Raw genomic sequence first — 25,233 nt, 5'->3', positions numbered from 1 at the left:
GGTGGATCAGGGCTCTATTGTCTCATTCCACAAGATTATTATTATTATTCCATTCATATACTGCCCTTTATCCAAAGATCCCAGGATGATTAAAGATAGCTTTCACAAGTATGGATAATATGTTTTACATGATTTTTTTTTTCATTAATAGGTTGAAATCACAGAGTTGCATCAACTTGGATGAGGTTATAGAAAACCAAACTACAGTTGTTGTGATTTGAGCTCTTCGTGTCAAATGTTCATCTCTCCATCAACAACAATGAGTTCAACAACACAACCAGGTCAGTCTCTCTTTGTTTAACCTCCTGCTGATGTACAGGATCAATATTTGTCCCTTGTTGACAAAGAAGAAGGAAGCGGCACACAAACATACAAACAGAACATAATTTTTCTGTGTATTTGAATAACCCAAGTTTCACATCTTGTTAATCTGTATTTTCTCATCTATAACATTTTCTTGTGACCTATTTATCAGTCAGTGCAGAGAAGTCCGATTGGATTAACCAATCCACATGTTAAATTGGGATACAATACACCTGTGATAACATGAAGTATATACTGCTTGATTTTTTTGAGTGTGTGAACCCTCATGGAAAGTTACAATTCATTTACTTCTCTCTATGGAAATAAACACTGCAATATCAAAGATGTTTAGGTCTGACTTTCTTACTGAGATGACATTAAAATTAAAGTACTCCCAAAACATTCTGGAAGCTGAAATTCAGTACATACTATCATTACAAAAAAACCCTCTACTAGTAAACAATTAATTTTTTTGTCGCTTTGCCTTGAAAATCAGGACATGGAGGTCTGCTTCTTAACAGCATCTAACACCTTAGCACTGAGTAATCGTAAGAAACATTGGTGTACTGGAGTTCCTCTGCTCTTTGGCAAGCTTGAAACATCCTCAGGTGGACATGTAGGAAGGAGTGGGGAAAAGAACACAAGTTTTAAAGTGTGGGAAAGCAAGCAAACCTGTTGGGTTTTCTCTATCACATCTTTAGCAATCCCCATTGTGGACAGTGGAGAATTCCAGTAGTTGCCAAAAATGCATACTTATTTGTAGAATGCAAGCTTCTTTTACTAGAATGGAATATGCCTGCTCACCAGTTAGAAGAAATGGTCTATACCTCTCAATTCAGGAGCGGGGAAGCTGTGTCTCTCCAGGTGTTGGACAACAACTCTGCTTGTCCCTGTCCATTGGCCATGCTCTTTGGGGAAATTGAAGTCCAGCAACATCTGGAAGGGCAGTGGTTCCCAATCCTTGCTTTAATGTGTGCATGTTTTCACAATGCGGTGTTGATAAAATAGTTTTTTTAAGGCTTGTCTATTTAAGCGAACAGTTGGAATCTAGAAGTCAGCAAAGAAAGTGTAATATTTTAATATCAGTTTAAGAACAAATAGCAAGAGAAGTGTAATTGAAGTTTTTGCTTCACCTCCGTTTGTTTAATTTAGGAATGTTCTGCAGTTGAGGTTTGCCAGAGTAATCTTCTTGCCAAACACATTGTGCTGCAATTGCTTATATAATTATGTTTAGAAAAAGAACAGCAAAGAATAATCGGAGTTCCAAACTTTGCATATTTACCTCCACATTATTCTCCTGCAGTAAGCTTGGGAGAGGAAGGGAATTTGTGGTAGTTACAAAATAGGTGGGGAGCATTAAAAGCATACACACTGGTTCATGTGATCTGGGACTGTATGAAATAAAAGAAACCTGAATGTTTATGGGTCTAGCTGACCTATTTTCCTCTAAGTTCCCGAGGAGCCTTGCAAACTGTTTGGTTTATGAATTTGTGTAGGTGTTGTTAAAATATCAATAATTAGCTGCAGTTTCATGATGTTAAATTTCAGTCACATTTCCAAAACCTAAGGAGTAGGCTGTCCTTTCAGAGAAGGAGCCCACAACCATCTCACTTCCATATTCTTAACCTGGGGCTGAGGAGGGAAAAAAGAAAGAGGGAGAGTTTTAGAGTATGAGTGGTATGTGTGTGAGTGAGAGAGAGAGGGAGAAAGAAAGAAAGAAAGAAAGAAAGAAAGAAAGAAAGAAAGAAAGAAAGAAAGAAAGGGACAACTGCATCTTGTTCCTGTTATAGAACCTTTCACGTGAACAAATTCCACATTACTCTTCTGAAAGCTTTTAGTATGTCTGCAATCATGTTTGTCAACTCAAATGAATTCTGAGAAGATCTCTATGTTGCTGCTTTATGCAGCATATGGGCTGGAAGTGGGGTGAATAAAAAAGCAAATTGTCTCTTCAGCTAGATGTGCACATGAGGTTCCTGAAATGTGGGCCACAGCTGTAGCACAGCAGCCTGCTGCAATGTACCAAACAAAGATTTTACAGAGAGCAGGATGTCAGAGCTAGGGAGTTTCGAGAAATGGAGAAAAGCAGCATAGGAGGTGAAAGAAATAAATCAACACAACCACACTCACACTGTTTTGTGTGTGGCTTCAGGACAGGAGGGCCTGCAGAAAAGGGTAAATTGAAATAGTGAGGCCAATTAAATTGTGGGCCACAATGCCAAGGGAGTGCTGGGTGACAAACAGTGGTTGAATGTGATCTGTTGATGTGAACTAACTAAATAGTTCAGTCTGCTTTCCTTAGGAAGATACTGGGCTTGCCACCTATTGTAGGGAATTCATTAGGAAGTGTGTATTCAATCACTTGAATATAAAGCTTGGGCTGATGCTCTGAAACAGTGGCTAAGTTTGCATTTTTCTGCAGCTCCTGCCAGTTATGTCTCCTTATTGCCCTCAGATAGTCGATTGATGACAGAGATGGAGAAGGAGGCAGTTCGTTTGGGCAATTACAGGTTAAAATTTTGGACAATTACGAGTTAAACAGGACTCAACTCCTTGTTGTTCAAAGATTAATGATTTAGATCTACAGTATGTGAGAACTACAGCTAACAAGTCCTGTCCCCATTACTCCTTAATAACCCTATAAATTATGGAATCCGCTCAGCTTCACTCCCATATACACTAACTGTCTCTGAGAACAGGAGAGAACTTATCCTTGCTCATTTTAATGTGCTGCTTTCTGCACGGCTGAGTGGATGATTTAAGAAGGCCATGGTTAATGAATGGTTGTATTTGTGTAGGGCTGGAGCAATATAATTTGTTGATCATGTTCTTCTTCACCACAATGTGCAGAATGCATGTATAGAAAGGTCGGTTCTCCCAGTGTCAAGAACTCTTCTAGGAAGATCTCCTAAAAAGTTGGTTAAGGGAAGTTGTCTCTTATGTTACTAAGAGGGTTAATTAATTCTGACTTCAATGCAGATAAGTTGAAATTCTATGCTGGCTTCTTGAGAGAGAGAAATAAGTATATTTATATGTATCTGTTTTTAACTGTTTAAACCAGCTTTATGTTTCATTTGGGTATCTAATCTGATGAGTCTGTAATAAACTGTGCATTCATGGATGCATGAACTCAGGCCTTGGAGTAGAATGTGGCCTCCAGGTACCCCCATCCAGCCCTTGGGACACTCCCCAGGCCACACCTCCACTCCAGGAAAACACTTCTCTTTGGCCCTGCTCCAGACACTCTCCTTGAGTGCTTTTGCTTGGCTAGAATATGTCCTTGAATGGTGACAATGCCTCTAGTTGGTTTGGATGGAGGATGTGTGGGTATAGAACTCTTTGGCTTATGCACAGCTAAAATGGTAGCCTGCTGCGACCAGTTGCTGGAAGAAGGCCAGGGCCTTCTTCTCCTGCTTGTGGGATTCCTGAAGGTTGTGTCTGGCCACTATGGAAAGCAGGATGCTGCGCTGGATGGACATTCCGTTTAATCCAGCAGGCCTTTAATCCAGCAAGAAGTGATGGCAGTTCTAAACCAAGGGTAGCCAATGTCATGGTGCCCTCCAGTTCTCGTGCTCCCATCAGCTCTAGCTGACATGGCCAACCATCAGGGATGTTGGGTGATGTGGAATCCAGCAACAATTTGGGGGAACACCACGTTGGCTGCTACTGCTTTAAACTCAAACAATAAGAAGTGGTTTGAAACCTGACCCGTACTACCATTGGTGCTTGGAGCTTCTGCTTATAACCATGTTATTTTAAACTGATGAAGAGTGCATGCTGGTTGCCTGTAAAATTATCTTTTTTAGAAGATGCAGGTTCAATCTGCATTAAGTGTGGTTTAACTTCCGTTAATTCCACCTGCAGGTACATGGCTTTTTATAGCAAGGAATGGAGGCTATTAGACCTCACTCAGTTCGGATTCTTAATAAAGCATGAATATATTGAAACAACCTCTTTGCTTATAGACGGTGAGCATTCCATGTCTGTTCCAGCAACGAGGAACATCCTGGAAAGTTACTATAAATAGACACATTAAACTGTTCAGGGGAAATACCTTTCTTTCAGGTGTAATAATAAAAAAAAAAGGTTGGCATGCTTAGACTGCCAAGAGGCTGAGAAACGGATGAACTTATATTCTTCACATTTTCAGGCCTCTCATTATTGTAGCCTCTGAGTTCACTGCAATATTTGGTGTAATCATCTTTGTAAACACTCTGGGGATCTAGAGCACAGGGAAAGCAATTGACTCTGTTGACGTCACTCAGGGTTCTGCTTTAGCAGACTGAGGTTCTGATGTGGGTCTTCCCATTTTTTTATTGCGCTAATCCAGTCATTTCTTGGAGCTCAGTCAGGCACTCCCCAACCCCCCAAAAGGAGTGGTATAGAAGCTCTAGAAACACAATATCAGTGAAAACATTGCTATCCATCAAAAGCCTGGGGGAAATATATATATTTACCTGGCACTATAAATACATCAGTGAAAGTACAAAGCAGACCTTAGTGGAGAGTGTGTTCCACAGATGGGGAGCCACACCTGAAAAGGCTCCCATCCCTTGTCACCCCCTCCAAGCCTCCCTCTAGCAAGGGATCCAGAGAATGTTCTCAAATAAAGTTCTGGGGACCTGGCTTGAGACTTTCCAGAATATATTGTGGTCATTAGCTGTAAACTGCTTTGTAGATTTAAACCAGCACTTTGAGTTGGTCTCAGACGTATACAGGCAGCCTGTTTAGTTATTACAGAATTGCTTTAAATGATCTATTCGCCTTTTAACTTGTCAACAGTTGAGCAACCGCACTCTCTGCCAACTGGAGGTTTTGAAATGGTTTTTGAAGGCAGCCCTATGTGAAGCAGATATTAACAGTTAGGGAGACATAAGGGGGGGGGGAGTATAAACTGTTGCGTGAATGCAGCCTCACTTAGGTCTATCAGTTTCAGCAAAACTTAGCTGGCTGCAATCCTGTGTTAAGACGGCAAATCAGTGCTTACACAGTGTTGGCAGCTAATAAATATTAAGAAGTAGAGAAAGATAATATTTTCAGGTATTTGGTATTTGTATTGCCATACAATGCTCCAGTATCTTTATATATAAAAAAGAGTCTCTCTCTCTCTTGGATGTTAATGCAAGCAAGTTATATACACTGGTTGATTAAGTGGAAAGAGTGGTATTTGCTTCAATGAAACTATTTCATATTTCAAAAGAACTGGGAAGTGTGGGAAGTATTTCTTTCTGGCCCACTTGATAGAAGGTATAATTATTTTATGTGGCCGTCTTTGAACACAGATGAACATTCAGTTGTGCCTTTTAAAATGTCTTTTTCTTTCACATTGAGAGGTGCAAGCTGTATATGCACACATCTGCTTTCCCCTTTCAGACTTTTCACAGAAAGTATCAAAAGCAGCAAGTTACTTGCGTATCCACCCCTGACTGACACTTTTATCCATAGCTATTGGAAGCAAAAACATCTTAAGAGAGAACTGATGTCTTTCAAACAGCTACATTTGAGCAACTTCCATACCGTTCAGTGGTGCACAATAGGACGGGTTCCTTTTATTTTTCCTTTTTTATTTTCTGAAGTAGCAAAACTTCCATAGATTTCAGTGGTTTTCAACCAACCTTAGCAAACTGACAGTTTGAACGAGTGAGTCTCAAATGAAGCAAAAGGTATGTCTGCTACTCAGATGATTTCGAAGGACACTGCTTGAGTATTTTTTCTGTGCACCATTAAATAAGTGTTTCCTTCGATTGCATGATGCAACAAACAGGCCTCCTGTGTAGTAACATTTACTTACAACAACACCAGAACCGATTTAATTGAACACAGCTCTGTGAGCCTTTAGGGACTAGGCCTTGTCTAAATGAATGGCTAATTCCTGCAGCTATAAAGCAAATGCCAAATCCCACTGGGAGGAGGTAAATGCTTGTGTTTTGTTGTTTGCTTTGCTTGTTCTAAACTATGCTATCATTAAGGAAATGTTTACATCCTGTTTCTGTTACATGTTCTTAACCATTCGGTGTGCATAAGATGTAAGGATCAAAATAAGTTGTTTTTTAAAATGCAACAAATAAAGCTCTGTTTGCTTTTGGAGGGGTGGATTATCAGGCATTGTTTGCAATGGTTTCAGAAAGCATTTCACATTTGCCTTTTTGAAAATGAATAAATAGGTTCAAGTCCTCAGGTGGATTTGCATAGGTGGAAATGCTTGGGAACAAAGGATGCTTGGAGGTATATTTTTCTTATGCCTATTCATCAGCCAGGATCTAGCATTCACTAGTTAATTCATAGTTTTTATTCATCTTTGTTACCAGCAGATACGTAATATGTCAGTTTGTGGCAATGCCACAATTTACCAGGCACACACACAACCATTTCTCCTTGAATGTCAGCAGAGGCTGTGAAGAAATGTTGGTGATAGTGAAAAGATCACTTCAGGTATCTTCAGAGAATTATCTTCCATGCATTGAAATTAACCAATATTTTTTTCATAAAGAAATAATGAGGGTACTCATACTGAAAGTGTGTGGTGCACATATTCATTAAGCAGGTATGTGTAGGGGAAAGTGCTCTCTAATCCTTCCTAAACAATACCAAGAAAGTAAAATGGCTTTTCTTTATGCAGCAGGTTCTGAAGCCACCCAACTTTCAAAATTGGCCAGTGAGGCAGAACCTGATAAAAGAGTTGACCTATGGGACCAAAAAGGTTTCTCACCCCGATGTAGATAATAAACATGTTGGGAAATATTAAGAGTTTTTATTTTAATTTGTTTTGCAAATGATCTCAATATTTATGGGAGGGGGCAGAGTCTGAGGGCGTCTCTGCATTTGCTCTTTACTGTGGTGTAGTTGCCTTTTGATCCAATGTTTTTAGGCACTAATTTGTCGTTGATTGTCTGCACCTGTCACATGTCACAGTTATTACAGAGACTGTGTGAGGTTTTCCTTTCCACACTAATGGAGGATTGTTCCCAAATTGATAAAACTTCCATGACTGTAGTCACACCCCTTACATATCCTCATTTTCCTCCAGCCAGTGAATTTTGGAGTTATAAGCATGTACACAACTTTTTTGTGTGTGTGTGGGGGGGGGAATGCCTAGTTTTATAGAGTTTGAATGTTGTGGGAATAGCAGATTTGTAACAGGAACTATGTGTTTGCCTGAGGTATGACAAACTTGGTTATTGTGATAAAAAAAATTCCTGCAGCTAATGATTGTTTTTATGGGCAGTATTTTGACTCAGTACCATCGTCTCTGTCTGCCATACTCAACCCCCATCAGCCCCAGCTATCATGGCCAATGGACAGGGACATGAAACTTAGGGGAAATGCCCAGCAGTTTTTGTTGCATTAAATTGTGGTTAGACACATGTTTTGACTTAGAATCACAGAATCATAGAGTTGGAAGAGACCCCAAGGGCCATCGAGTCCAACCCCCTGCCAAGCAGGAAACACCATCAGAGCACTCCTGACATATGGTTGTCAAGCCTCTGCTTAAAGACCTCCAAAGGAGGAGACTCCACCACACTCCTTGGCAGCAAATTCCACTGTCAAACAGATCTTACTGTCAGGAAGTTCTTCCTAATGTTTAGGTGGAATCTTCTTTCTTGTAGTTTGGATCCATTGCTCCATGTCCGCTTCTCTGGAGCAGCAGAAAACAACCTTTCTTCCTCCTCTATGTGACATCCTTTTATATATTTGAACATGGCTATCATATCACCCCTTAACCTCCTCTTCTCCAGGCTAAACATGCCCAGCTCCCTTAGCCATTCCTCATAAGGCATCGTTTCCAGGCCTTTGACCATTTTGGTTGCCCTCCTCTGGACACGTTCCAGTTTGTCAGTGTCCTTCTTGAATTGTGGTGCCCAGAACTGGACACAGAACTGGACTTGTTGAAGTTGAAGTGCCAGTTGGGTAAGTATTACAGAGACTTGCTTCTATTTCTCTCCATATCCTTCATTGTCTTGGGTCCCATTCCTTTTTTCTTTTTTAAACGGATCTCATAGGCCACATTCACACCACACCTTTAAAACACTGATACCACTGTAAACAGCCATGGCTTCCCCCAAAGAATTATTTTATTGTTATTATAAAGACCATTATTAGTTTCAGTAAGAACAACAAGCCCTTGGTATGATGTATGAACTAAAAGAACAGGGCAACAGATAAATTTCTGCTGTGTGATGCATTATATCTAGTGAAAAAGAAGAAAAATGTAAAAATAAGCACTTCATAAAGTTTTATCTATTGTATGCATAACCTCTCCACATTTTTGTCTAGAGGGCAAGGAGCAGACAGTGTAGTCATACACAGGCTGGAGGTGAAATGTCAGGTTGGTTGGTTGGATAGATGAGATGAAGTCAGGTGACCCAGGTGAGGGCTGATAACAGGTAAGATGAGACAAGGGGAAGCAAGGCAGGTAGACAGGTGAGGAAAGAAAAGAAAAGAAAAGAAAAGAAAGAGAGAGTTTTGTTGCTTGATGAGCCAAGAAAGAAGGGCCTCATCAGTGTGCCTCCAATGTCATTTCTCTGACTCACCTATCCAAAGGGCAACTAGCTTCACCTGGTGGTGGGGATGGTGTTGGGTTTAGGGGAAAGCAGGTTCACATATTGTATTTATGTCTTTTCTTCCATGGAGCTAGTAGCCATTAAGGGTGAGGACACTGCATAGTTGGAAATGGTAAAGGATTCTGGTGCTGTTCTTTTGATCAAATCAGCTGTGCAGTGGGGCTGCTATGAAGTGCAAAAACAATCTGATCCTGTATCTCAAATTCTACATCATGCTCATGGATATGTGCAACAGGAGGGATGAACTTAAGGTACTATTTTGATGGAATAGCTCAGCATGGGCTTTGTGGTTGTCTGGATAGTAGCTGATTTAGTGTCAGTGATGAGGAACCAGCTGCCCTCCTATTAGTGTTGGACTCCATCTTACATCATCCCTGACCCTTGGCCATTGCAGTTGAATGGTGTCTGGAGGGTCTCAGGTTTTCCACCTGGTTTATGTGGAACTTTATTGCTAGTCCTTTTTAATATATTGAATGTATTCATGTGGACAAAGTAGTTTTTTAAGGGCTGTAGTCCAAAACATTTGCACACAAATACTGATTTAGGCAAGAGTCCCCAAACTTCTTGCTTCATGTACACATCCACAATGTTCTTTCCATTGGGCGGAAAAATGCACATGTAACTCTGAGTATTTCCCCCCCTAAAATAAACTTGTTTACTAACCTCCCCGCCCCCAAGCAGTAAGTTGCAAGGTGATGGTCACTACATCTTTCTGTCCTTCACAGTATTGCTTCCCTTACATTAACCTCTCTCTTCTTATATGTTTTGCATGGCATAGTATCTGTTGGATTATTTAGAGCCATAATCCAGAAGAAGAAATGCACAGGTTGGGAATTTCTTTCCACCTTCACCTTGATGCAATTCCCCTTTTTATATAGTACAGTGCTATAGAGAGAATGGATTGAATCCAGAATGAGTGAATAGCACTTTGTGAATTTTGAAGTCGATGGGATTAAAGTCATGTCCTATTTATATCAACGGAGACTCGATGCAGCCTGAGCCACATAGATCCTCCATACAACTTTTCTGTTTAATTTTAAGGTTTTTTTAATTAATATGAAATCAAAAGTACAATCAAGAAAAAAAAAACATAATGCAACCTGTTTACTGAGCATTCACTCTGATTTGTTTACAGGAAGGTTATTCACCAACAAGCATTCATTCCAATTTTCTTGTGGGGTGTTTATGCATCTTCCTGTTAATCAGTCATTCATTTCACACTTTTCAACACATTTCTCCATCACTTTCCTAACTGCAAAAAAGGCAGTTTCTTTTTAAAGTGGATTTATACAGAGCACTTCCTTCCACTTTAATTGTGTAAGCCTTAATTCTGTGGCTTGAATCCCTTCTGCAAAACACTGACTGTCTGGAGAGGGGCCCTAGGTGATTGTTACCATATTTTTTGCTCTATAAAACTCACTTTTTCCCTCCTAAAAAGTAAGGGGAAATGTGTGTGCATCTTATGGAGCGAATGCAGGCTGCGCAGCTATCCCAGAAGCCAGAACAGCAAGAGGGATCGCTGCTTTCGCTGCGCAGCGATCCCTCTTGTTGTTTTGGCTTCTGAGATTCAGAATATTTTTTTTTCTTGTTTTCCTCCTCCAAAAACTAGGTATGACTTATGGTCTGGTGCGTCTTATAGAGCAAAAAATACGGTATGTTGCTTCCATGAGGCAGCTGTAACCTATGCATCAAACCTAAAAATAAATAAATGCTTCTTTTACAAAGCAACTTTTAGAAACAATTAGAAATACATAAAAGGGACTATTATATCACCTTGGATTTTTCATTAGTGGCTGAGTTAATTGGATTCACTGCCTTAAATATTGGAGTAATAACAAAATAACAAATTATTTTGAACACCCAAAGAAAGCATGTTTGACAACTTTTAATTTTTCCCCACCCACTCTCTCCTTCTTCATTTGTCTCTTTAGCAGCTCAGATGTGCTTTTTTTTTGCAGCAGAGCTTACCTCCAATGAATCTGAGAAAGCATTTAAAAGGTAATTTGCAGATTGGTTATTGTAATGGTTTCTAAGGGGTTGCTCATGCGCAAGCAGGCAACTATCTCCCTGGCTGGGTGCAAACACCTGGCTGGGCTGCCAAAGTAAACCTTATCTGTCCGGACCGCCACTCACCCATGGCTGACTCAGTCGCTGGCAGAATCCGTGAGTGGGCGTTACTTAAACTTCTTCCATCAAAGAAGCTCTTTGACGCCTAGTCTCCGCCTACCCTCTCTGTGTGAAAGCCTTCTGCGCAGGGAGGGCATGGGCAACGGAGGACCCCTACTCTCCCCGCTGGTCCCAGGCAAGGAGTCATGGGACCGCCTCGCCGCTTCCCCCATCTGCCCCCCTTCTCCACTGGTGCTACGCTGATTCTCTTCCCCAGAAGATGGGCTGCTTATCCCGATCCCTGGACGCTCTCTGGAATCCTTCTTGCTTTTGCTCTCTCCCTCCAGCACTGATGGCAGCTTCCTGACAGTTATTTTATGAGTAGCGGGGACATAGCACGCCAAAGAGGGAGAGGGTGGAAGTTCCATGAAGCACTTGAATAAGAAGTGCAGAGTGCCTTTGAAAACTTGTCTTGCACAAAGGAGCATTTTGCATGCCCAGTGTTTGATGACAGCCTCTTTCTCACTGTTTGCCCAGCTCCACCTCGACCTCTGAAATGCTTAAAGATCTGAGGACAAAAAAATGGTGGAAACATCCAAATAGGAGGAAGCAGCTCTGAAGCATAAAAACTTTTGACTATGAGAAGGACTAGGAGAGGAGTGGGGATCCTTTATCAGCCAGAGGGCCACTTTCCTTTCTGAGCAACCTTTAGGGACCACATTCCATAGGTGGACAATGATGCTAATGACAATGATGATGAAAAAAATAAAATAAACAAAGGAACAACCAGAAAAGGAGAAATGGTAGAGGTAAGGGTGGCAAAGAGTGGATACTAGGAAATGCAGTTGCACAGCCTTATGTGTGTTATTAGTATTAAGCACAGGCTTATGTGTGTTATTAGTATTAAAAAGGTTGTTTTCTGTCCCTAATACATAGAAATCATAAATGTCTTGCATAGTTAATCCAAGCCTTCCAGGGTACATAAAACCCTGAAAATGAGCCAATTGTATCTCTCTCTCTCTCTTGATTATTTCCCCCTGAGCTTGAGGTGTGGCTATCATCACTCAGGGCTTTTAAGCACTTCCATTGAATGTTTGTTTTGAACTGAAAACAGATTGGAATTTACACCCCAGTGCCGCCTGAAGTACTAAATGATTAAGTTCAGTTTTACTGCTTATCACAAACTGGAAAGGAATAAATCATAATTACACATGCCCATTTGCTTTGCTTACTCTTCCATCACATACTTTATCCTCCAGTGCTACAAACTAATTTCCTCCTGTGAAAATAACCACTTGCATGGATCAAATAGCATCATGTATATTAGTCTGTGTGTCAAGTTGTTTATTTGCCTGGTGTTTTGATTTATTTCCATATTGTTTGTTAATTGCATTATATGCACCTTTGTTTTTTCAAAACAGAATTCCACAGTCAGCTTCTATAGGGCGGTGTCTTACGTTAAAAACAAGCAAACAACAAAAACCTTAAGACAGATTTTTCCATGGATATTTCTTGTGCATGAGAAGGCCTGGTCTTAAAAGAATCCAGGTTCTGATATTGCACTCTTCTTGTTGCATTTTCTTCGGAGTAAATTTAGTTTACCCTTTCTCTCCAAGGTGTGCTAGGGTTAGTATTTACACCAGAGGTAGCAACCCATTTTCAGTCTGAGAGCCACATTCCCTAGTGGACACCCTTTCAGGGCCCACGTGCCAATGGCAGGTGGGTCAAACAATGCAACTCTTATCTTTGTACACTAGGTTGCAGTCCAGACATTCAAAGACCAGAGATTCCTACATGAACATCTCTCATTCTGGGCCAGCAAGAGGCAATATGACTGTTTAAGCACACATTCCATTCCAGTTGAGAAGGAGGTGGAGCAGGGCTGGTGAGAGGTGTGGCCTGTGCAGAGTCCTGAGAGCCAAATAGAGAGGCTTGGAGGGTTGCATTTGACACCCCCCCACCCAGCCCAAAATTCCATACCACTGACTATTACAATCCTGGATTCTATTACCAATATGTTTGCCAGTTGACCAAAATAGCATCTCTGCAGAAATCTGCTGCTGAAGGTTTCCCCCCACCATAGAAACAAAGGCACACAGGAAGTTAAAAGTTGGCAACCCTGTTTACAAACTCAAGGGAGTTTCGTGTCAGCTTCCAAGCAGCTGAAGATTAATCAGCAATTCTCCAGCTAAGACCTGGTTGTGCCTGCAGCAAAATGAGGTGGGAATGAGGCTCTTAGGACTGCACATATTTTTGAAATTGGCTCTTACAGGTGAAAAACTTACTGCAAGCAGAAGAGTAACACAACTAGGAAATGACCTGGTTAGCGTCCTGAGCATGCCCAGCCCAAGGAGGACAAACAGCCGGTAGTTTAATTTTTATTGACAAAGCACACAGTTACAGTATCTTCTAAGGTACACCCATACTTCTGGCAGCTAAGTGGCTGGCATCCCCTCTGTAGGCTTGTGCTCCAAGCTGGACTGTTGGAGCAGCTGTGCACCCCTGCCTCCACCTGAACTTCAGTACCTTTGCCTGAAGGGGCGTGCACAAGCAACCTGTGACATCTACTGGGAAGTCACTACTGTGCCTGCCTCTTCAAGCCCCTCCTGGTCCTGGGAGACAGAGGTGAAGGGGATGGAGGGGATTCTATTGCCCCTCTCAAGAACAGTCTCTTCCTCCAGTTCTGACACGTCCTGCACATCCTCCCCTGTCTCCGACTGCTCCGACTATTCCCCTTCCTCCAGCCCTGGCTCCTGCCTCACAGGTGGCACAAAACTCCATAAATCACTGACCCCTTCCTCTGGATAAGTCTTGAGGGTCCCCCTGCCTCTGCCGCACACTCCTCAGAGCCCTGTCAGTCCCTGACGGATAGAACCATTCACTACAACATGCCTTTCTTTTCTTTTCACTTGGGGGGGGAAAGCATTCAACAGCCTGTAGCGGACAGTCCACTCGTGTTATTGCAGGATTCCATGCTGGGGGTCACCAACATGGTGCCTTTGGGCACACATCACCCACAGTGTGGACAAACAAGGCTGCACATGTTCACAGCCGGCAGTGAATGAAAACAACAGCATTCTGCTCTTACAGTGGGAAGCCTGCAAGCAACACCGCACCTGTGATTCCTAGCATCTGCGATTCAAAGGCATAATGCCTCCAGCATTAGCAGGTAATAGAATCCAACACTGGCCTTTCTTGGTATCATCAGTTAAAAATCGCCACAAATATTCCTCCTTGTGATCTCATGCCCATGAATTCTGGGAAGAAATTGTACAGAGACGGGTGGGAAAAAAAGCTTAGGTGCACTGATGTATGGAACTAACTCTTAGTTACTGTGAACAGGCACTGCCTGCCAATTGTTCTGAATTATACAGTGGCAGTGAGCTTGGTCTTTTTGCATCCTATGGAGACTTGGAAGGGACCACCAAGCCTATTTTGACTATATGAACAGAGGATTCTGGGGGGGACGGGGACGGGGACAGAAAAAGCCATTACATAGCATGCAATCTAGGCTCAGTTTTTCATGAGGATTTTTATTCTTCTTCATTTCCTGCAGTGTCCAGATCTCTAAGGAGCTTCCTTTTCATGCATCTGTTTCAGGGGTGGGGTGTGTGGCATGTGTGTGTTGGAGAAACCATTTTTTTAAATAAAATAAAAAAAACAGGGCAGAACCTATTTTCCCCAGCCTTCCCTCTGTCCCTCTTGCCTGATGGCAAGTCTGCCATCAGAATCACACAAACCCTTTCTTAACTGTAGGTGGTTGTTCATTTATTAATGTAAACACCATGCGCCTTGGATGTGCGAGCACTAAAAATAAACTTGCAAAGATAAAAATAGATTTCTGTGAGAGTTTTTTTTTTTTAAGATGCTGCTTAATCAGAACCAGCTGCAAGCTGTCTAGAAAATGTAAGTTATATGAGCCAGATGGCTTTTGCTCCTCCTTTATTTTTGCTTTAGACAGCATGTAATTTGGGTGACTGCAGCTTCAATAATGTATTTTACCAGTCAAACTGTTTTGATAAACATATTTGTTTTAGAGCAGACACTTTTAATTAGGAAGCTAGTAAAAATGTTAATTTCTTTTAATCCTTCCCTTCAGGGGTAAGTCAAAAGAGGTTTTCAGCATGGCACGGGATTCTTGAAGGCATACGACCTAATCCCAAAGCCAACATGTAAACATGTAGTTAACTTGTTTTTCCATTGGGCTGTGGTGTTGGTAAGAGCTGGACCTATATTTGTTCATGGACAACCTGTATTCTTAAGAGGAAATGTGTAACACGCACACTTTCTCTTGACGTCAGACAATAAAAGGCTGTGTAAATCATTGGTAGAGCTTGAGACTTGGCTAGGAGGCAGGACTGGCTTAAGAACACAGCCTTACCACTGCTTCTGCTCGATGGTGCTCGTATCTCTGGGCTGCCCAGCTGCCCACAGCGGTGGTTAGGAGAGACTTAGCAGTGGGGAGTGGAGTGTCCTGGCACTAGCACTGATCTGGGACTATTTGTCTTAACTGGATGGTGCTGGCATCTTTAAATCCACCAGCTCTGCACATGAGAACATAAGAAGAGCCTGCTGGATCAGGCCAAACACCCAGTATCCTCCTGGTCATACAGTGAACAACCAGATGCCTATGGGAAAACTGCAAGCAGGACCTGAGTGCACTGCACTCTCTAAAATTGTGATTCCCAGCAACTGTTATTCAGAGGCATGTTGCCTCTGACAATGGAGGAAGAACATAACCATCACTTTTAGCCATGGATAGTCTTGTTCAGAGATGTCAGAGAATTCTGTTGCAAATGGAGGTGGCAATCGCAACTCCCCGCCTCCCGCCCCCGTCCCAAGTCTGGAACAGAAATCAATCCAGATAATACAACTGATGTCAGTCATGTTGGAGAATACAGGAGAATATTATAAAGCCTTTAAAGTAGAATTATCACTATGGCTAACTAAACTCTTTAACTCAGTGCTAGAGGGAGGACATATCTCTCTAACTTTGCACATGTCAAAATTAACTTTGATATTGAAGCCCAAGAAAGACGCCACAAAAACATGATTCATATAGGCCAATTTATTTAATAAATGTGGACACGGAACTACTCACAGCTGTGATGGTTAAGAGATTAGATTTTTTCATAGGTCAATACATCACCACAGATAAAACAGGATTTATACCCTCAAGGAATATAGCAGACTCTATAAGGAGAGTTCTCAATGTAATCTATGACTTGCAGCTACAAAATGCTCCAGGGGCATTAATTTCACTTGACGCTTTTAAAGCATTTGATAGAGTTGAATGGCCATATTTAAAACTCTTACTTTCTAAATTATAATTTGGGGGGAAAATTCTACATGATTCAACAAATTTATTCAAATATTCAGCTATAATTACGGTAAATGGATATGCTGCTGCTGCAATAAAGCTCAGCAGGGGCACCCGCCAAGGATGCCCTCTGTCGCCACTGCTGTTTGCAGTGGCAATAGAGATCTTAGCTATACAACTACATGCAGATGCCTCTGTGAATGGAGTTAAAATAAGAAATGTTGTACATAAAGTTAATATGTTTGTGGATGACATATTGATAATGGTGCAAGATCCAACTGTTGCGCTTCAATCGTTGAAAGAACATTTAGAAAGTTTTCATCAAGTTGCAGGATTGCAAATTCATTATGCAAAATAAAAAATACCACATATAGGAATAAAGGGGGTTTAGGAATCCTGAATCCTGAACTATACTATGCAGTTTTCCGAATTAAATCATTGATACCTCTCATTAAAGGCAAAGTGGATATACCATGGATACAAATAGAAAGTGCCCACACAAGACCATCAGTATGCACTCTGCCCTTCACGAAGCTGTCTCATATGGAATGAGAAAATGTGGGGAACCCATTTTTAAAAGTATCATTAAAGGTGTGGTGGAAGTGGTACTCAGTATTGGCTCCTAGGCCTTCACCACTGATGCCTCTGCTAGATCACCCCTCATTTAAATATGCAGACAAATATAACCAATTCAGAGATCTTTAAACAAATGTTTTCTATAGAATTAGAGATCTGTTTGTAAAAGGTAGAGCAATTTCAAAAGAGGACCTGGTGGCAAATGCAAAAGGCATAAAATGGTCCTTGCTACATCTGTATCAACTATGCACTTTTGCAAAACATCTGGTTCGAAGGGGTAAGTGGCTTCAGATCCTTGACACCTTTTGAATCACTATGTAAAAGACCTGGGCATGACACAAAGGGGGCAGTCTCAATGATATATGGTATGATATTAGACAGCTTTGCAGGAAATGTGGAAGATATTCAGATGAGATGGGAAACTGACAGGAATTTCAATAATTGACAGGAATTTCAATAAGTGGAAAAGCATAGGAATATGGCAAAATTCATCCTTAAAAACAATTTTGGCTTGCCTCCAGAAAATTTCCCTTAAAATTTTATTTTGGTGGCATTGGACCCCCCAGACGCCTTGCCAACATAAATCCTTTAAGCTCACCATTATGTTGGAAAGGTTGTGGAGAACGAGGTTCCTATTTCATGTTTGGTGGGAGTGTACCATGGTCCCTACCTTTTGGGAAAAAGCATTTAGTCTGACCTCCAAAATCACTAAACAATATATCCCTCCTAATTTGGCCTTATTATCATTAGATTTGACCCCAAATTCTACCCTTAAATCTAAAGAATAAATTTCCTTCCTGTTCACAGCAGCTAGACTAGTTATTGCTCAAAGATGGAAGGAAACTTCTAAAATACAAATAGAGGTTTGGGTTAATAACATCTGGAGCATTGCTCTATCAGAATGCCTCACATACCATCAGTGACTAATCAAAGGCATCTCCCCCCCAATACATTTGACACAATCTGGTTTCTCTTTTTCTCTTTTATTGAAGAAGAACCTGGTCTTTTAATGCCACCAACATCACAGAGGTGTCTGTAGATGGGATATATTGATTGAAAATGTTTTGTATTGTAACTGTATTGTAACTTTTGAATATATATATATTTAAAATGATTGGTGTCAATTCAGTAAATATGGTCTGTTTTCACTCAAACTTTCTTGTTTGCTTTTTAAGCAAGAGAGATACACTTATTCCTCCAGACCATTATTATTCAAGTGGGTGGGATGCCAGTCCCAAAGCCTATCCTTTCGTCTTATAGCCTCACTTACAAAGATGGGTTCTGAGCATATCTCATGTGCTAAGAAGGGCTAGGAATTGCTTGTTTCTGAGACCCCGGAGAGGTGTTGTTGGGCAGAGTAAGCAATGCTGGGCTAAATTAATGTTTTGGGTAGTTTCTACATTTTTCCAGACTCTGCTTGCAAGGTGACTTTCCTTCTTTGAGGCAGCAGAGCTCACAGAAGATGAGAAAGTCAGAGTTCAGGGGTGGTAGTTAGAACCGTGATAACTGAGGAATTTCTTTATGATTTATGCAAGTAGATACAGAAAGATTATGCAGATTCCATAGGTTGGGATAAGCTGGAAGGTGAGATAAGAGATTTGCAGGACCATGGATAGGTCACTGGGTGCATTAAGCTTGGTCTGATGACATCCCAGCTGCATTTGACAATCCTCACATGGCCCTTTCTCCATACAATGGTACTTCGGGTTACATACGCTTCAGGTTACATATGCTTCAGGTTACACACTCTGCTACTCCCGAAATAGTGCTTCAGGTTAAGAACTTTGCTTTAGGATAAGAACAGAAATCGGGCTCCTGCGGCAGCAGGAGGCCCCATTAGCTAAAGTGGTGCTTCAGGTTAAGAACAGTTTCAGGTTAAGAACAGACCTCCGGAACGAATTAAGTACTTAACCCGAGGTACCACTGTATTTGAGTTCTGGTTGCTGCTCAAGACCAGATACATTGCAGTCACAAACTTATCTCACTGGTCGGAAAAATAATAATAATGGTCCAGTAGCACCTATTTTTGGTCATCTGCATACTATCCATTGCTTTTTCCTGTAGGACTAATTGCAGTCATTAACAGTCATCAACAGGTTTACCATACTCATTGAGTCAATCACCCATCTCCTACTACCCTCCTGAGAAAAACCACACCCCTCCGTCCTGTTTCAGCACACGAAAGCTTATACCCAGAACAAACTTAGTTGGTCTCTAAGGTGCTACTAGACAATTTTTTAATTTATTTTGACTGTGTCAGACCAACACGGCTACCTACCTGAATCTTATCTCACTGGTATGTCACTAACCACTGTGATTGGGGAGGGGGCACTTGTTATCCCCATCTTCCCTCCTCCCAGATACATCTCCCAACCCAAATAAAAAGGAACAACAACAGCAAGACACCCACATGAATCAAAAACAGTAAAAATAAAACTTAATAAAAGTAGTATCAGTTCAAGATATTCTCAGCATCAAACAACTAAAAAGGCACCCCATATCCCACCATCCCTCTTCTGTTTCTGTTTCTTCCCTTAAAAAAAACCCCTTCCTATCAAGCTTTCTCATTAAAAACTTCTATTTATTATTTCAACATTTTTGATAATCGTTAAAACTGTTGCTGCTGGTAATCTTTGATTCAGAGGCAGCATGACCCCTGTGTAAGTAGTTATCTGATGAACTGCAGGCTTTGAATGGTTTTCTTAAGCCTTCATGCTAATACTTTTCTCAATTTTTTCCTTGTGTCACAATAATTATATTTTAAGTCTCATGGCAGTCTTCTGTGCTCAGAATGTGCTTAAAAGATCTTATTTGCATCTCCATCCTGAATAAATTAAAATAATGCTGTCAGAAACAGCTTCATAGGAATTGAGTTTCCATATCTTTCAATTCCTGTTCAAGTTTTCTAATCTGGTGAAAATGTTTAACAATTCAGATGCAAAAGAAATGCAAATACCTTTGATAGATGCATTCAGCAAGTCGTCTGGGTGCTCAGAGAGATAAGATTAATAATTAAATTTCTGAGAATTTACTAATGTTCCTAATCACAGCTGCAAGTTTTGGATTGTTGTTGCTTTCTTTTATCTTTAATCGGGAACAGGGAACATTTTAAAGTGGCAGTAGATCTTGCTGTCAGAGCAAGCTACAGTAGTAACGCTTATATATTGCATAATGATGTATGTAAGAAAATACTGAAGTGTTTTGATTTCTTTGAAAATAGAATAGCAGATCTGCTGCGCTACTTGAAAACCTACAATCACAGCCTGATTATTTTACCTATTTAAATACGTTGCATGGAATTTCTGAATCTTACTTTTAGTATTTTTTCAGGGCGACCCTATGCATATCTGCTTAGAAGTAAATCCCCTTGAGTTCAATAGGACTTAAATCTGAGCAGACGCTGTTAGGAGAATCAACCACCAAAGTATTAAAATGTTGTTTGGGTCTTGTTTTATGCCAAAGTGGGTGCTACAGTCTTAAAGAGAGTTATGCGTGAGCAACTGTGACTAAATTCTATAGAATTTACTTCCATGTAACCTACTTCATTTGCCTATTATCCCAACTGCACCTTTACACAAAATAATGAAATGTGCTTTGTTTATTTTGTGAGATTGTGAGATTGTCCTGCTGACTAAAGTCTTCTTCATGTGTTACTCAGATATAGAGCGCAAACATGGTGAAAGAGCCTCTGGGGTAGCACATTTAGCATGCTCATTAACCCATGTCCCTGCTCCTGCTCCTGCCATTGCCACTTTGCCTCCATCTACCATAAAGCTAGTGATGGTGCACCCTGGACCCAGAAGTATCAAACAATTACCACCCAGTGGCAAATATTCCCTTTCTTGGCAAGATGTTTGTGAAGATGGTCGCTGTCCAGCTTCAGGCATGCTTGGAGGAAGCTGATTCCTTGTATCCATTACAGTTTGGCTTCAAGCGTTGTCATGGCACCAAAAGTTGGTCACATTTGTTGGTGATATTAATCAGGAGAGAGATAGAGTGAGACCTTGCATGTTCTCCTTTTTGAAAGTATTGACCACAATATCCTTCCGGAGTATTATTGGTGGTTGGGGAAACTGTACTTCAGTAGTTCCACTCTTGTCTCCAGGGCCATTTCCAGAAAATAGTCATGTGACACTCCTGTTCAGTGCCATAGGAGTTGTCCTGTGGTGTTCCGCAGAGTTCCATCTTGTCCCCCATGCTATTTAACATCTATATGAAGCCTCTGGCAGCTGTCATTAGGAGGTTTGGAGTGAAGTGTGATCCACTTGCAGGTTACACCCAGCTCTGTTTCTGTGTTCCAACGGCATTAGGAGAGGCAGTTGAGGAACCAGTGCTTGGAGACAGTGATGAGTTGAATTAGTTTAATCAACTGAAGCTGAGTCCTGAAAAGACAGAGGTGTTCTGTATCCTAAGTTCTCATAACTGGGAAGTGGGGAAATGGTTAGATCTGGATGGGATTGCACTCCCCTGCAGTGGCGTAGCGTGGGGGGTGCCAGGGGTGCCGGCCGCACCGGGCGCAACATCTGGGGGGGCGCGAGTCCAGAGGGAAGGGACAAGTTCCTTCCTCCGCTGGGCTCCCCGCCGCCACCGCCAGCCTTGCGCCCTAGCGCGCGCGCGCCCCGCCGCCGCTGCGGCTGCGCTCCACTCACTGCTCGCAGGAGGAGCAGCCGCTGCAGCAGCGCCGACGCCACCACCGATGCCTGGCCGGGCACGGGCAGCCTCCGCACCCCGACGCCGCCGCCATCCCCTCGGCCCAGCCACAGGTGGGGGCTGCTTCTGCTGACTGGGAGGGAGGAGAGCTCCGAGGGGCCTCGCCGCGCCCTGCACTCCCCAAAACCCTCCGAGAGGAAGCCGGCAGGCGGGCGAGGGTCTCCCGACAGAAGGGGGCGCCGCTGGCTCCGGCTCTCAGCCGTGGGGGGGGGGCGAGGACGGAGCACGGCTGGAAGCCCCCGGACCCGGCCGGGAGGAGGAGAGGCGCTTGCCAAGCCCGGATCTGGAGCTCCACCTACAGCCCAAGGAGAGGAGGGGGCGGGGAGGCGCCCGAGGGGAGGGGGCTTCGGCTGCCTCGGCCCGCGGGGGCTCCACAAATAATAAATTTAATAAATTCCTGCTGAGCCTTTGGGGGGGGTCCTTGGCTCCTTCGCTCGCCCCCAGCCCCAGTGGCGTAGCGTGGGGGGTGCAGGGGGGCCGGGCGCAACATCTGGGGGGCGCTCGCACTGGAGTGCTAAAATCCACGGGTTAGGGGGCGCAAATTACTTGCCTTGCCCCGGGTGCTGACAACCCACGCTACGCCACTGCTCCCCTGGAAACTGCAACCTGCTGTTTGGATATGCTCCTGGATTCAACACTGTCACTGGCCTCAGTGCCTTTTTTCCACCTCTGGCTGGTTCTCCAGCTACAGCCCAATTTGGGCAGAGATGACTTGGCCACTGTACTCAGTGGCGTAGCGTGGGGGGTGCCAGGGGTGCCGACCGCACCGGGCGCAACATCTGGGGGGGCGCGAGTCCAGAGGGAAGGGACAAGTTCCTTCCTCCGCCGGGCTCCCCGCCGCCACCGCCAGCCTTGCGCCCTAGCGCGCGCGCCCCCCGCCGTCGCTGTGGCTGCGCTCCGCTCACTGCTCGCAGGAGGAGCAGCCGCTGCAGCAGCGCTGACGCCGCCACCGACGCCTGGCCGGACACGGGCAGCCTCTGCACCCTGCCGCCGCCGCCATCCCCTCGGCCCAGCCACAGGCGGCGGCTGCTTCTGCCTCCATCCTCCTCCGGGCAAGCAGCGTTGTTTGCGCGGCAGCGCCAGCGGCAACTCGCAGGTTAGGGGTTGGGGGGGCGCAAATTACTTGCCTTGCCCCGGGTTAGGGGGCGCAAATTACTTGCGTTGCCCCGGGTGCTGACAACTCACGCTACACCGCTGACTGTACTTCATGCTGTGGCAACTTCCAATTGGATTATTGTAATGCACTCTACATGGGGTTGCCCTTGTAGAAGACTTGGAAACTTCGGTTGGATGGAAAAAAATGTTGGCTAGGTTTCCCTTCAGATCTTGTATAATCCCTGTTTTTAAATAGCTGCACTGGTTGCTAGTTCATTTATGGGCTTAATTCAAGGTACTCACATTTATGTTTAAAAGCAGTAAACAACTTGGGTCCATATACCTGAAAGGCTGCTTCCTTCATATTGGCTGCTCTCTAGGTAGTTTCTCTGCCCTCAGAAGCTTGAAGTGCAGTGGCCCAGGAACAGTAGAGTAGCTAGCCAGGGGCGGGGTGGGGTGGTCCACACTGGGAAGGGGGGCTGTAGGGCACCACGGGGGTCTGTAGGGTGGCACAGTGGCTGCTGTGCATCGGGGGTGGGATTCTGGACAGCAGAAGAGCTTGAGGTTGGCACATCAGATTTCCTAACTCAACAACTTTGGTCCACCCCAGGCACCATCGAGGGTTGCTACACCACTGCCCAGGAGAGGCAGAATACTGAATACACATCTCTTCACCCTGGCTTTTGACACTTGAGATGTATATTTTTAGGACCCACCTTATTTCTGTAATTTTAAATTGTTTAAACTGATTTTAACATTGCATTTTAATATTAATATTGTGCTTTAATTGTTGTAATCCTCCAGGAAGCTTCATGTGAAGGGCAGGTAACAAACTGTAATAGAAGTGGTATAATTAATGATTTAATAATTACTTTGCAGGGGTAGAAAACTTTTGAGAAACTGGTGGACCAGTTTCAGCACAGCCCTAGCTTGTGGCTGGAGATGCATGTTATGTTGGATATGGTGGAGCAAATCCAGTGTTTGCTTTCAGCACTCCACGTTTCTTACGATATTTCAGCAAGGTCTGGCCTAATTCCCACCAAAGGCAGCATTTAGGGATTTCATTATAACATGGGATGCCTTTCAGAATTTCAGTTCTAGAGGTGCAGAACAAAGGAAAAAAATTAGGATGTGACTAATTCTTCGCTTACCATTAACTTGCCTTTAATGGTGCGGTTAAAGGACAAAGAAAAATAGATGGTAGAACTAATTAAAAATACCACCAGGAAACCTGGATTAAGTATAGATTTGGATGAATAGCCTGAGAAATCAACTCTAAGCTCAATGGGGATGTTTTTGCATTGAAATGGTGTCCATTATAATTGGAAGCAATTGGAATGAATTAATCTGTTAACTAATTGTTTTACCCTCCAGAACTGTTAGAGGAATGTGGGAGCATCTCCTAGGATAGCTTAGTGGCTTCTTTGCAGCTCAGGAACATCCCTGTGAGTAGACAGTATTTTGTACTTCTCTCTAAGTTCTTTTTAAGTGGATGAGCTAGATTACCTGTTTAAAACTTTTAGTTACAGAAATATTTCCCTCATGTGCAATAGTGTCCTGTTGCACTTCTTATTTGTATAATAGTAGATTTTTTCACTAGAGGAGCAAATTGCAATGGTAGCCACATGCATTGCCATTCACATTTCTGTTGTTATGTGGCTGGGATGCCTCCCTGTCAGTTTAATTTGAGAAACTTCAGGGACTGTACTGGGCAGTTAGTCAAGTGAGCTTCCACGTACCATGTGGGCTCAGGCCTTGGAGCCTTCTTTGAAGATGTACAAGGAATAGGAGTGTGCAGCATCAGCAAGCAATACAAAGCTTGTTGTCAGGGAGCCGACAGGCAGAGCAGTTCACACACACGTTTTCACACACACACACACACACACACACACACACTGAAATATACTCAGAGTCGCAAAGTGATTTCATGCTCTTTATTCAGCTCATAGTGGTGAGGAGGAATGAATGAAAGTCCCCTCACAGTATCTGCTTTATATACATTATTTACACAATGGGCTGCACATGATTGGCTAATTCCGGAATTCTACTGTAAGCCAATCAGGTTGTGGATTCACTTCTATCTGGAGCAGGATTGGGTGGTTCCTGCCAACCAATCATACTGCTGCATTGTTCTAGGACCAATCAGACTGCTGCATTCTGAATCCTATTGTTCTAGGACCAATCAGACTGGTGCATTTTGGATCCTGTTGTTCTAGGACCAATCAGACTGCTGCAGTTTGGATCCTATTCAACTCAGTACATAACACACACACACACACACACACACACACACACACACACGGGAGAGAGAGAGAGAGAGAGAGAGAGAGAGAGAGAGAGAGAGAGGCTTGACAGTTAGTTTCTTCATTAAGGAAAGCAAAAGAAAGAACACAACAGACTTCTAAAGGGTAATCCTGTCTTAATGAAGCAGTTGTTTGAACTGGTGTGTAGCCCGTCCTTCACTCCCTAGCCCTCTGTGTCAGGCCTCTTCCTCTGTGCTCCTCTGTTGTGACAAGCTCCAAGGTACTCCCTCTATGTCTGCTTGGCTTGCTGCTCAGCAAC

General features: G+C 43.0%; 1 protein-coding gene across 2 annotated transcripts in view; it reads left to right on the top strand.

Moving 5' to 3' along the window:
* HDAC9 (histone deacetylase 9) overlaps positions 1–25,233 on the top strand; it is a 487,438-nt gene that overhangs the window by 75,944 nt on the left and 386,261 nt on the right. For both annotated transcript variants that reach the window (XM_081164394.1, XM_081164395.1), the window contains one exon: positions 152–281. In XM_081164394.1, coding sequence (XP_081020520.1) covers positions 236–281 — 46 coding nt within the window. In that variant the 5' untranslated portion in view covers positions 152–235. The remainder of the gene's footprint in view (positions 1–151; positions 282–25,233) is intronic.

The sequence above is a fragment of the Podarcis bocagei genome (genome assembly GCF_964188305.1).
Source record: "Podarcis bocagei genome assembly, chromosome: 12".
Taxonomy (NCBI): Eukaryota; Metazoa; Chordata; class Lepidosauria; order Squamata; family Lacertidae; genus Podarcis; species Podarcis bocagei.
The sequence above is the reverse complement of the archived record's forward strand: the minus strand, read 5'-3'. Positions and strand labels throughout refer to the sequence as shown.